Below are 13,629 nucleotides of genomic sequence, written 5' to 3' on the forward strand. Positions count from 1 at the left end.
GAACCTCTCTCTCTCTCTCTCTCTCTCTCTATATATATATATATATATATATATATATATATATATATATATATATATATATATATATACACACACACTCTTTTACTCTTTTACTTGTTTCAGTCATTTGACTGTGGCCATGCTGGAGCACTGTCTTTAGTCGAGCAAATCAACCCTGGGACTTATTCTTTGTAAGCCTAATACTTATTCTATCGGTCTCTTTTGCTGAACCACTACATTATGGGGACGTAAACATACCACCATCGGTTGTCAAGCAATGGTGGGGGGGACAAACACAGACATGCAAACACACATACATATATATATATATATATATATATATATATATATATATATATATATATATATACATATATACGACGGGCTTCTTTCAGTTTCTGTCTACCAAATCCACTCACAAGGCTTTGGTCGGCCCGAGGCTATAGTAGAAGACACTTGCCCAAGGTGCCATGCAGTGGGACTGAACCCGGAACCATGTGGTTCGTAAGCAAGCTACTTGCCACACAGCCACTCCTAATATAAAATGTAAAGAAATAGGGATTTTGAATCCAGACAGATACCTTACAAAGTTTTGTATAATCCAAATTCTGGTTAACCCCATCAGATGATATGGAACAACAGGGAATTGTTTAAAGAAAACAATTACACAGTATTTCACTCGATGGGTAAATCCTGAGTTTGCTTCTTTGGATTTTATACGGTATACAGAGTGTGTAATCAAGATGTGTTGGATTGAGATTTAAAGTGAATGTATTGTATATAATACTGCAGTAAACAAATTTTTGAGAATGTATAATTCTCCATTCTTATTTTTAACATCTTGAATATATATATATATATATATATAGGCGCAGGAGTGGCTGTGTGGTAAGTAGCTTGCTTATCAACCACATGGTTCCGGGTTCAGTCCCACTGTGTGGCACCTTGGGCAAGTGTCTTCTATTATAACCTCGGGCTGACCAAAGCCTTGTGAGTGGATTTGGTAGACGGAAACTGAAAGAAGCCCGTCGTATATATGTATATATATATATATATATATATGTATGTATGTGTGTTTGTGTGTCTGTGTTTGTCCCCCCAGCATCGCTTGACAACCGATGCTGGTGTGTTTAGGTCCCCGTAACTTAGCGGTTCGGCAAAAAGAGACCGATAGAATAAGTACTAGGCTTACAAAGAATAAATCCTGGAGTCGATTTTCTCGACTAAAGGCGGTGCTCCAGCATGGCCACAGTCAAATGACTGAAACAAATACGAGAGATATACACACACACACACATGTATGTATGTAGATATTAGTAGTATAAGATCATTTGGCTGGTGTAACCATGGTGTACCAGTGATCTGATGAGCAAGCTTTCTTTTTTTACTCTAATATTTGAATATACAATTGTATTGTATAATGCTGAGCATATACAGTACCGTGCAAAAGCCTTCAGCCACCATTCAGAACCCCTACTACCAAATATAATGATTAGGTGTGGAAATGACTCCAACATGGCCAATGTTTCATCTGTAAAAACCACAATGCAAAACATCCACTATAAGTTGGCAGTTAGTAGAAATTTGCAATAGTTTAAAGTGGCCGAAAATTTTTGTGCAGTACTGTATATTAATGCAAATACATGTACACTTTTCTTTTTTTTTCCTCAATGGAATCTCAAGTCAAAGACGATGTACAAGTGTTCAGTTTTTGCTGAATGCCTTCATAAATGATTTGTTTATAGTGATCAAATGTATGTGCTGCAGATTAGCTCACTCCATAAAATCAATATTTCCTGTACAGGTATACAAATGTTTCACATGTCAGGTGTTGAAATGATTGCAGAGCAATGTAAAATGAAGTGTGCCACACAGGCTGGGAATTGAAATCACTACCTAGCAATTGCGAGTGCAACACCATAACCACTAGGCCACATGCCTTCGTATGATTTCTTCCACATCAAAATTAATACTATAAGAAGAAAGTTGGAAACAACTGTTAGCCTATAGAAGTCACATGGTTAAATAAATACCTCCTGACTTTATTTAAATATATATATATATATATATATATATATATATATATATATATATATATAGGCGTAGGAGTGGCTGTGTGGTAAGTAGCTTGCTTACCAATCACATTGTCCCGGGTTCAGTCCCACTGCCTGGCATCTTGGGCAAGTGTCTTCTACTATAGCCTCGGGCCGACCAAAGCCTTGTGAGTGGATTTGGTAGACGGAAACTGAAAGAAGCCCATCGTATATATGTATATGTATGTGTATATATATATGTGTGTTTGTGTGTCTGTGTTTGTCCCCGCAACATCGCTTGACAACCGATGCTGGTGTGTTTATGTCCCCGTAACTTAGCAGCTCGGCAAAAGAGACCGATAGAATAAGTACTAGGCTTCCAAAGAATAAGTCCTGGGGTCGATTTGCTCGACTAAAGGCAGTGCTCCAGCATGGCCACAGTCAAATGACTGAAACAAGTAAAAGAATAAAAAGACTATATATATATATATATATATGTATATATATATATATATATACAAGCAGAAAAAAAACAAACAAAAAGAGACGAGAGGCAAAGAGTTTTGATATTACCTTTATGGAAAATCTTTGCCTCCCACTTCTTCTTGGTTTTTCTGCTTATCAAATATACTCCACAATAGGAATATTACTGTTTCCATATCCAGGATTTCCAGTTTCAATGTTAAACCAACTCTGTTCAATAGGTCCCACTTTGATGCACCTTATTACCAAAGACACCTCTGACAATAACAACAGCAATAACACCACCACCACCACCACCACCAACATCACCAATAGAACAGCCTCACCCTTACATCGAGTGCTTCTGAGGTGGGGGCAGGGACTGCCATAACATGAACTCACCTTTTCCTTAGCAAATTTTCTAGTTTCTTCATCCATCCACGTATTGTCGTCAAGGAGTTTGTTGAAGGCATTTCGAATGTTTTGTATCATCTCCAGAGCCTGGGGAAAGGAATACAACAGATTGTTAATTATATATGCATGGTTTAGGTTCAGCCCCACTGCTTGGCACCTTGGACAGGTGTTTTGTATTAGAGCCTTGACCTGACCAAAGCTTTGTGAATAGATTTGTTTGACAGAAACTGAAAGAAACCCAATGTGCATATGTATGTGTATTTTTATAGATGTGTGTCTGTGTGTGTGTGTGTGTGTGTGTTTGTGAGTGTGTAGGCATGTGGTATGGTGGTTTGGGTATTTGACTCACGATTGCAAAGTCATGAGTTCAATTCCTGGTGGCACATTGTGTCCTTGAGCAAGACACTTATTTCACATTGCTCCAGTCTACTTGGCAAAAATGAGCAGTACCAGTATTTCAAATGGCCAACCCTTTCACATTCCGTGTCACGCTGAATCTCCCTGAGAACTTTCTTAAGGGTATGCATGTCTGTAGCGTGCTCAATCACTTGTACGTTAATTTCATGAGCAGGGTGTTCCATTGATCGGATCAATTGGAACCCTTGTTTTCGTAACTAACAGAGTGTCTGTGTGTATATATTGTTTAACACTTAAAATTTCAACAAATGACGAAAGGAATGAACTTTACATATTTCAGAAGGATTAATTTTACAATTTATAGGAAGGACAGTATATATTTTATTATTATTTTTAATTTTTTAATATTTCTAATGTTTTAATATTGGATGTATGTTTTTCGAAATATTAAATATTGATTTCCTGAGTATATTATTGATAAGTTCATGAATTTATTAATAATATAAAAACACATATATACACATTTATTTGCTCAAAATAATTGAGCACTCAATATAAGTTCAGTTATATATTCTTAGAATATTACTTATAAAAGTTATATATATATATATATATATATATATATATATATATATATACTTTGTAAATCTTGTTTGAACAGGATTCATTGTCAGATGTAAATATTTTTATCATGTTTATGGAAAGGGTTTTGAGCTGGGTTACAACTCAAGACCATTATCATTATCAGAAATGCATCAACACCAAGAAATCATCAGTGATCCACTTCTGGCTCAATACAAAGCAATGATCAGATGGTCTGTATCTCATGTCATGGTACCTTTCTACAGTTAGGCAGACTGTACCTTATATCATGGTATCTATCCACAGCTAGGTGGGCTGCACTGCCATTGTGGTACCTATCTACAGCTAGGTGAGCTGTACCTTACATTATGGTACCTATCTAGGTAGACTGTACTTAACATCATGGTATCTATCTACAGCTAGGTGGATTGTGCCTCACACCATGGCACCTACTTACAGCTTGGTAGTCTTTGCTTCCCATTATGGTAAGTGGTCTGTACTTCATACCTTGGTATGTGTCTGCAACTAGGAAGACTGTACTTCAGATCACAGTACCTATGTAAAGTTAGGTAGACTGTACCTCTAATCATGGTACCTACATATGGCTAGATGGATGGAATGTGAATGGTGCCTACCTTCAGGAATGCTGACAGGCGTACTGGGTGTGGGGGTAAAGCTGTGCTTCTAAACAACAATAATAATACAAACAACAACATCAGCAGAAATAACAACTGCAAACACAACAACCACAATCACAACAGCAGAAACAATTTAACAATAACAACAACCACAACCACAAAAACAACAACTGAAACATCGACAACAGTCACATTAACAACCTCAGTCACAGTGACAGCAGAAACAGCACAACAACAACAACCATGATCCTAATCCCAACCACCACAGCCACAACCTGTACATATATATTATTGTTACATGGTGAGAAGCAGATTTAACATCTGGGTCTCTAGCAGCAAAGTCTTTGTCACCACTGACAGCTTGCCTTATGATGGTGTCAGGTGACGCCTATGAAGCACTTGGCTGTTCCAACACCTTAGCCTTGCCATCACCCATAGTAATGCAGCCAAGTGTGCTGGTCTGCTTCAGTAGGCTCCGTTGAACCTTGTGTGTGACCAGTTGAGGCATTGGGTTGAATTAATGATTTTTTCTTTCTCCCTTCCTCCTTTTTTTCTTTCTTCCTTCCCTTTTTTCCTTTCTTCCTCTTCTTTTTTTCTTTCTCCCTTCCTCCTTTTTTTTCTTTCTTCCTTTCCTTTTTTTTCTTTCTTCCTTCCCTTTTTTTCCTTTCTTCCTCTCCTTTTTTTCTTTCTTCCTTCCCTTTTTTTTTCTTTCTTCGCTCATGTTTGTATTTTGATTTTGTATTTGTATTTATGTGGTTTTGTATTATACACACACACACAGACACACACACACGTGCACACACATATGCACACATACAGACATACACACACACACACACACACGCACACACATATGCACACATAAAGACATACACACACGCACACATTTATCATATATAAAAAAGGCAAAAAAAAACTACTTACAATGTCTTTGTTTTCTTTCTTGAAATGTTCACTGACAAAAAGGGCTCCGACAGCATGACCAATTTCAGTGTTTATAAAGCTGACACAGCTTTCCCACAGGGTTTTCTCCTTCCTGATTCCCTGTTTGTTGGAGATGTGGTGGTGGTGGTGGTGGTGGAATTTGTCACGGGGAGGGAGGTGTGTTGGGGTGAAGAGAGACAGAGAAAAGTAGCAATAAGTGAACAAGAGAATTAAAGAGAGAAGGAGAGAGAGAGAAAGAGAGAGAGAGAGAGAGAAAGAGAGAGAGAGAGAGAAAGAGAGAGAGAGAGAGAAAGAGAGAGAGAGAGAGAAAGAGAGAGAGAGAGAGAGAGTAAAAAAATGTCTCAGAGGCAGGTATGGCTGTATGGTTAAGGAGTTAGTTTCACAACCAACTCTGCTTGACAATTGGTGTTGGTTTGTTTACATCCCCATAACTTAGTGGTTAATAGTGATGATGGCAGTGGTTGAAGTTGTGGAAAAGTGTCTTCTATTATAACCCTCAGGCCAAACAATGACTTGTGAATTAAGTTCTTAGACAGAGACTATGTAGAAGCTCATCACATGCACACACACACACACACACACACATTGGCATTAGGAAGGGCATCAAGCCATAAAATCTATGCAAAACAGACAGTGAAGCCTGGTGCAGTTTTCTGTCAAACCATCCAACCCATGCCAGCATGGAAAACGAGCATTAGATAATGATGATGATGATGATGGTGACAATATGGCTGTATGGTAAGAAGTTTGCTTTCAAACCACATGGTTTCGTGTTCAGTTCCACTGCATTGCACCTTGGATGTGTCTTCTACTATGACCTCGGGCCAGCCAAGGCTTTGTAAGAAGATTTGGTAGATGGAAACTGAAAGAAGCCCATTGTGTGTGTATATATGTGTGTGTGTGTTTATGCCTGTGTTTGTTGGCCACCACTGCTTGACAACTGGTGTTGGTGTGTTTACACCCCTATATCAGTGGTTTGGCAAAACAGACTGATAAAATAAGTACAAGGTTTATAAAAAAGTATGTGTGTGTGTGCATATATATATATATATATATATATATATATATATATATATATATATATATATATATATATATATGTATATATATATATATGGTATATACAATTTGAGACAATATTAAATTAAAATAGTCATCTAAGTATCATACTTAATGAATGTATATGGTTGATAGGCCTGTTACTGCAGTATTTGTCCAAAGATAACATCTCTTAAGGACTTACTGTATTAAAAACATGACAAATATGGGAGACAGATGAAAATTCATTCCAGCAGTGGCCAGTGAGAGCACCAGATGTATTTCAGCCTTCCAGTGTTTTTTCATTGGTGTATACTCACACCCATCTACATGCTCAGATGTGAATTTGTCATCTATGATATAGGAAAAAGTGAATAAAACATTCACTGATGTTGCAAATAGGTGCCTGACTGATTAAACATTCAGTATATGCAACTGAGGCAAATTTAAATTAAAATATTCATCTATATAATCATATTTAATTTATACACACTATCAATAGGCCAGTTACTGTGGTATTTGTCCTGTGACAACATCTCTTATGAGTTTGCCATGTTGTTAGGATGAATATTTTGTTTCACTCTCTGATATTGGTGTGTCTTAATACAGCGAGTCTATAAGAGATTTTATCCTAGGGTACATTGGATCCTGTCAGGCTGTCCAACCTATGTCAGCATGGAAGATAGACATTAAACATATTAAATGAGGATGATGAGATGGTGATGATATATTGGATAAAGAAGTCATGTGTGTGTGTGTGTGTGTGTATATATATATATATATATATATATATATATATATATATATATATATGAGCTAATGTAGTGAATATTTTAGAAATAGATGTTAAAATGTTATTTTCAACTGAAGATCGAAGAGTATGTTTTTCATGTAAAGCATGAAATCAATTGATGTTGAAATACACATTACTTACTGATGTATTCAACGCAAAGGTAAGCCTATTTCTCATATGTTCATTGCATTGCTCGTGCGTATCTTTATCGTGAGTTTATGGTGGTTTTAGAGCATTGGCTCTGATTTTAGCAAGTGGTATTATATACCCTATAGTATCTAAATTTACCTCATATTGTGCCTGTAACAGTGTGAACTTGCTAGCCACCTGATTATTACATTATTAATACTATTAATAACGGCAATAATATTTCTATATAAATATAATCACCATCATCATTTAAACTCTGTTTCCCATGCTGGCATGAGTTACATGCTTTGACTGAGACTGGTAAGTCAGCTGTACAAGGCCCCAGTCTGATTTGGCTTGGTTCCTATGGCTGGATGTCCTTCCTAATGCCAACCATTCCAAGAATACAGTGGGTGCCTTTTACGTGTCACTGGCCATGACCATGATTTAACTCGGCTTGATGTGTCTTAAGCACAGCAAATCACTAAAGGTCTTGGCCCCTTATATATATAGTAGAAATTGTCTGTACAAAACAATGTACGACTGCTACTATTACGTTTAGAGCTTCACATAGATTATCATAATCCAGTCTGCTTTCAGTATATTTCTTAAGTAACTTCCATACTGAGTAGTATTACTTGTTTTGAACTACAGAACAGATGTAGGAGAAATAGGGATTAACACAAGTTTTTATTATGGTTCCCATGCATACGTTTCACCATTATGGTTATTTGGTGCCCTACAATAAGTGTCCGAAGTGCATTTAGATGCTCAACCATAATAAATCATCAAGGGAACACTTTATTGCATTAAGTTACAGATAATTATGTCCAAACTTAATGTAATAAAGCGTCCTCTGATGGTCTATTGTGCACTTGGACCACCTGTTAATAAAGAAACCATTTATATATATATATATATATATATATATATATATATATATATTGTTGCTATTATACAAAAGTGTTGTAAGTTCAAAACGTTTTTTCAGAAAATGAGAAAAAGAGCTTCACCATTCCATAGCAAAACCATTGTACTACACTTTGACAATTTTTGATATCTTGGCATCTGAAGCAGTTGGAAATATCATAGTTTGACCAAAAGAACCGGCCATTGCAAGCAAAAATGAATATTGAACAAAACGCATTTGGCCAAATTTGGACATACAACAGTTTAACATAATAACAACGATATATATATATATATACAGGTAGATGGCCCTGCTCAGTATGTAGAAAAGGAGTAGGTAGTAACTCTATAAGATGTACCCGGTGCAAGCTATGGACACATAAGAGGTGCAGCAACATCAAAGGCAGGTTAACTAGCAAGTTAGTTTTTGTTTGTGGCAGATGTTCAGGTGCAATAAAGACTGCAAACAAACAGGAAACAACTTCTATCTCATTCCAGGGTGAAAAACTAGAGGTAGTCGATAGCTTCCGCTATCTGGGCGACCAAGTTAGTAGTGGGGGTGGGTGCGCTGAAAGTGTAGCTGCTAGAATAAGAATAGCCTGGGCAAAGTTTAGAGAGCTCTTACCCCTGCTGGCGACAAAGGGACTCTCACTCAGAGTAAAAGGCAGACTGTATGACGCATGCGTACGAACAACCATGCTACATGGCAGTGAAACATGGGCTGTAACTGCTGAGGACATACGTAAGCTCGCAAGGAATGAAGCCAGTATGCTCCGTTGGATGTGTAATGTCAATGTGAATACCCGTCAGAGTGTAAGTATCTTGAGAGAAAAGCTGAACATTAGAAGCATCAGTTGTGGCGTGCAAGAGAGACGATTGCGCTGGTATGGACATGTGGTGAGAATGGAGGAGGATAGCTGCGTGAAAAAGTGCCACACCCTAACAGTTGAGGGAACCCGTGGAAGAGGTAGGCCCAGGAAGACCTGGGCTGAGGTGGTGAGGCAAGACCTTCGTACATTGGGCCTCACCGAGGCGATGACTACGGACCGAGACCTTTGGAAATGGGCTGTGCGTGAGAAGACCCGGCAAGCCAAGTAAGATCGTTGCCAGTGCCCCTGGACTGGTTCTTGTGCGGGTGGCACATGAGATGCACCATTTTGAGCGTGGCCGTTGCCAGTACCGCCTGACTGGCTCCTGTAGGATTTTCGAGCGAGATCGTTGCCAGTGCCCCTGGACTGGCTTGTGCGGGTGGCACATAAAAGACACCATTTCGAGCGTGGCCGTTTTCGTGCGGGTGACACGTAAAAGCACCCACTACACTCTCTGAGTGGTTGGCGTTAGGAAGGGCATCCAGCTGCAGAAACTCTGCCAAATCAGACTGGAGCCTGGTGTTGCCATCCGGTTTCACCAGTCCTCAGTCAAATCGTCCAACCCATGCTAGCATGGAAAGCGGACGTTAAACGATGATGATGATGATGATGATGATGATATATATATATATATAGTTTTAGGGAAAAAAACCAAGGTTCATGAACTCATCGATGAAAATCCACTGTCACATATAGAAAAATGAATAATTAAAAGCACAATAAATGAATATAATATAATACAAAGTAAATATCATAAGATAAAGATAATAATTATCTTTATCTTATGATATTTACTTTTTATTATATTATACTCATTTATTGTGCTTTTAATTCAAATTTTTCTATATGTGACAGTGGATTTTCATCGATGAGTTCATGAACCTTGTTTTTCTCTCCTAAAACTATATATTTATATATATTTTATACTGTGAAACTTAATTTAATTTTAATTTTTAATAAATTGATTTTAATTGAGTTTTTACCTGTAATTTTGGATTTTATCCCTAATATTATTATAATATATATATATATATATATATATATATATAAAGAAAGAGAGGGGGTATGAGATGAATATGTTTATTTATTTCACCAGTTGACATCCATATCTTGACAGCTGTGAGATGTTGACTGTGAAAATTGAAACATGAAATGTGGATATGAAAAGTGGGAAGGCTGCAATGGCACTTACCTCTAGAACCTTCCTGTAGCGATAATCTAATAGTCGATACTCATGTGTGAGGTGAGGACATAGTTCCTTGGTCATAATCCAAAATATGTAATTGGCTATAATTCTAAATTGGTAGAAGACAATAGAATTAATTTAGTAATTTACAAAACACCTCATCATGCTGCATCACACCACATCTTATTACACTCCAGAGTGTTACATCACATGACACCTCACCACAGTAAGACACTCTACATCACACTGCACCTCACTACACTGCACTAAATCATACTACATCACATAACGGCCACTGCACACACTGCACTAAAACCAGTACACCACCACGACACATCAGAACATATAAGAGGGAGAGAGAGAGATAGAGAGAGAGATAGAGAGAGAGATAGAGAGAGAGAAAGAGAGAGAGAAAGAGAGAGAGATAGAGAGAGATAGAGAGAGAGAGAGGGGGAGAGAGAGGGAGTAACATGCACAGAGAGAAAGAGAGAGAGATAGAGAGATAGGGAGAGCAGTATAGGGAAGAAGAGACAAGAGAGAAAAGAAAGTGAGAGATGCGAGGAAGGAGAGAGCAGATATAGAGAGAAGAGAAAGAGATAAGATAGAGAAACAGAGAGATAAATAGAGAGACACACATACACACACACATTCATATACACAGGAAGGAGAGAGATATAGAGAAATAGAGAGAGAAAGAGAGAGCAGGAGATGTAGATAAGGAAGTGTGTGTGTGAGAGAGACACACGTGTAGAGGGTGGAGAGAGAAAGAGTGATGGTTGAAATGAGAAAGAAAGAGAGAAAGTGAGAGAGATATAAAGAGAAAAGAGAGACAGTGACAAGCATACATAGGAGGAGAGAGATTTAGACAGATAAAGAGAGAGAGAGAAAGAGACAGACAGAGAGAGAGAAAGAGAGAGAGAAAGAAAGAGAGAGAGAGAGAGAGAGAAGCATACAAGGTGGACAGAGAGATGTTGAAAGACTGTGTTGTAGAGAGAGGGAGATAAAGAAAGAGAGAGATAGAGAGCCAAAAAGTTAGAGATGTAGGGAGGGGGAGAAGAGGGGGAGAAAGTGATGAAAAGAGAGAGAGAGAGAGAGAGAGAGAGTTATAAAAAAGTTGAAATAAGAGTGTCATAATGTGCCATAAACGTGCCTCTAGTGTGGTTGTGTAGTGTTGTGTAAATGTGCATGCGATAATATGGTTGAGGTGTTACAGACCTTTTATGAGTTCTACTGAGGAGTTGTGACATATTTTTGAGATAGTTTGGTGCTATGGTGACCAGTTGTTCACTTTCTTGGACATCTGGGGAGATGATACTTCGGAAATACTTCAGCCAGTCAAACTGAAAATGTCAAAATAATCATCACCACCACCTTAACCCTCATCGTCTTTGCCATCATCATCATCATCATCATCATCAACATTGTCAGACACACACACACACGCCCACAGAGTTTTATATCATATTTTGCTAGATGTTGCATTGTGGAAGACGCACCCTGATTCTGGAAATATATTTTTGGGAAAAAAAATGTTTATACTTAACTAAAGCTCTGTGTACGTGACGAAGCAGTGTCTGGTGGGCACAGAACATGTCCTCTGACAAAATTCGGTGGGTGGGTGTGGGGGGACTGGTTGAGTGCTTATGCACCAGATAATGATCATCTGTCTGGTAGTTTGCTGCTGGGTATTGTTGTAGTTCCCAACACTATGCTCTGTGCTTCAACTGTTCTGCAATTATTAATGCACCACCCTGGGGTGATTGTACCACTGCTGACCACCTACCAACTACTATATATATATAATTATTACAAATTAAAAGGGTAAAGATTTATCAATTTATTAATTTATTAATAAATCAACAATTAATAATTTTTACCAAGCCCTTTTTTAGCTGCTATTTCTGAACTTCGGTATATGGTGAAGCAAATGCTTGCTGATCCCTTAATTATGTTTATATATATATATATATATGTATATATACATATATATATATATATATATATATATATATATATATATATATATATATATATATATATATATATATATATATATATATATATATATATATATATATATATATATATATATAGGCGCAGGAGTGGCTGTGTGGTAAGTAGCTTGCTTACCAACCACATGGTTCTGGGTTCAGCCCCACTGCATGGCACCTTGGGCAAGTGTCTTCTACTATAGTCTTGGGCCGACCAAAGCCTTGTGAGTGGATTTGGTAGACAGAAACTGAAAGGCTTTGGTTGGCCTGGGTCTATAGTAGAAGATACTTGCCCAAAGTGCTGCACAGCAGGACTGAATCTAAGACTATGTGATGGGACTGAATCCAAGATCATGCTTGAGTCTCTCTCTCCCCCTCTGTGTGTGTGTGTGTGTGTGTGGATCAAAGTAAAAAGGAGAGACAGACAAATTGGCAAGACTTGGCAAGGATGTCCTCATCAAGTCTTGCCAATTTGTTTGCCGCTCCTTTTTACTGTAACCTATATCTACTGACTCATGGAGAAACCACTTCTAGCCACTTTGGAACTGCAGTTACAAAACCACAACTTTAACTGCCATTCGCATTGGAATTTTAGTGGAACACCTATTCAAGCACTCAGAGTACATAACTATTGGTTTGAGTCAAACTAAAAAAAACTCCTTGTAATCTTTTATATATATATATATATATATATATATATATATATATAAAATATATAGTTTTAGGGAAAATAACCAATTTTCAAGAACTCATCACATATAGAAAAATTAATAATTAAAAGCACAATAAATGAGTATAATATAAAGTAAAGTAAATATCATAAGATAAATATAATATAATGTAATTTTGAATTTTGTCCCTAATATTATTATATATATATATATATATATATATATATATATATATATATATAAGTTAATCATTAAATTTAATTAGAGAGTATATTAACCTCATGAACTGATGGTTGCATCCAAAGAAATACTGGTTCAATAGGTAGTATTTTGGGGGAATGAATTTCTCTTAAAACAATAGGTATATATAAAGCATATAGTTTATATCCATTTAAAAGAAGAAAAGAAAATGGAGATTAGGCAGTTAATAATTGTTTATTATTAACAAATTGGTCATCTTTGCTTCTTACAGCTGTTTCAATTAATACTCAATAATTTAATAACAAATTTGTACATTGAATTTACATTTATGTGACATGAGTATAGTTTCATAAGAGGAAAAAAGGTGTACCTTTGGATGTTATATGTGGGTCTATCAATTCATTTCAGCAG

General features: G+C 37.0%; 1 protein-coding gene across 3 annotated transcripts in view; it reads right to left on the minus strand.

Annotated features, from left to right (window-relative positions):
* Positions 1–13,629, minus strand: part of LOC106880529 (neprilysin-1) — a 122,426-nt gene that overhangs the window by 50,213 nt on the left and 58,584 nt on the right. For all 3 annotated transcript variants that reach the window (XM_089342479.1, XM_089342481.1, XM_089342480.1), the window contains exons 9-12: positions 11,571–11,695; positions 10,362–10,464; positions 5,411–5,530; positions 2,898–2,996 (exon numbers count right to left, since the gene is read on the minus strand). In XM_089342479.1, the coding sequence (XP_089198605.1) occupies positions 2,898–2,996; positions 5,411–5,530; positions 10,362–10,464; positions 11,571–11,695 (447 nt within the window). The remainder of the gene's footprint in view (positions 1–2,897; positions 2,997–5,410; positions 5,531–10,361; positions 10,465–11,570; positions 11,696–13,629) is intronic.

Source organism: Octopus bimaculoides, chromosome 26 (assembly GCF_046866305.1).
Source record: "Octopus bimaculoides isolate indiv1 chromosome 26, ASM4686630v1, whole genome shotgun sequence".
NCBI classification, from domain to species: domain Eukaryota; kingdom Metazoa; phylum Mollusca; class Cephalopoda; order Octopoda; family Octopodidae; genus Octopus; species Octopus bimaculoides.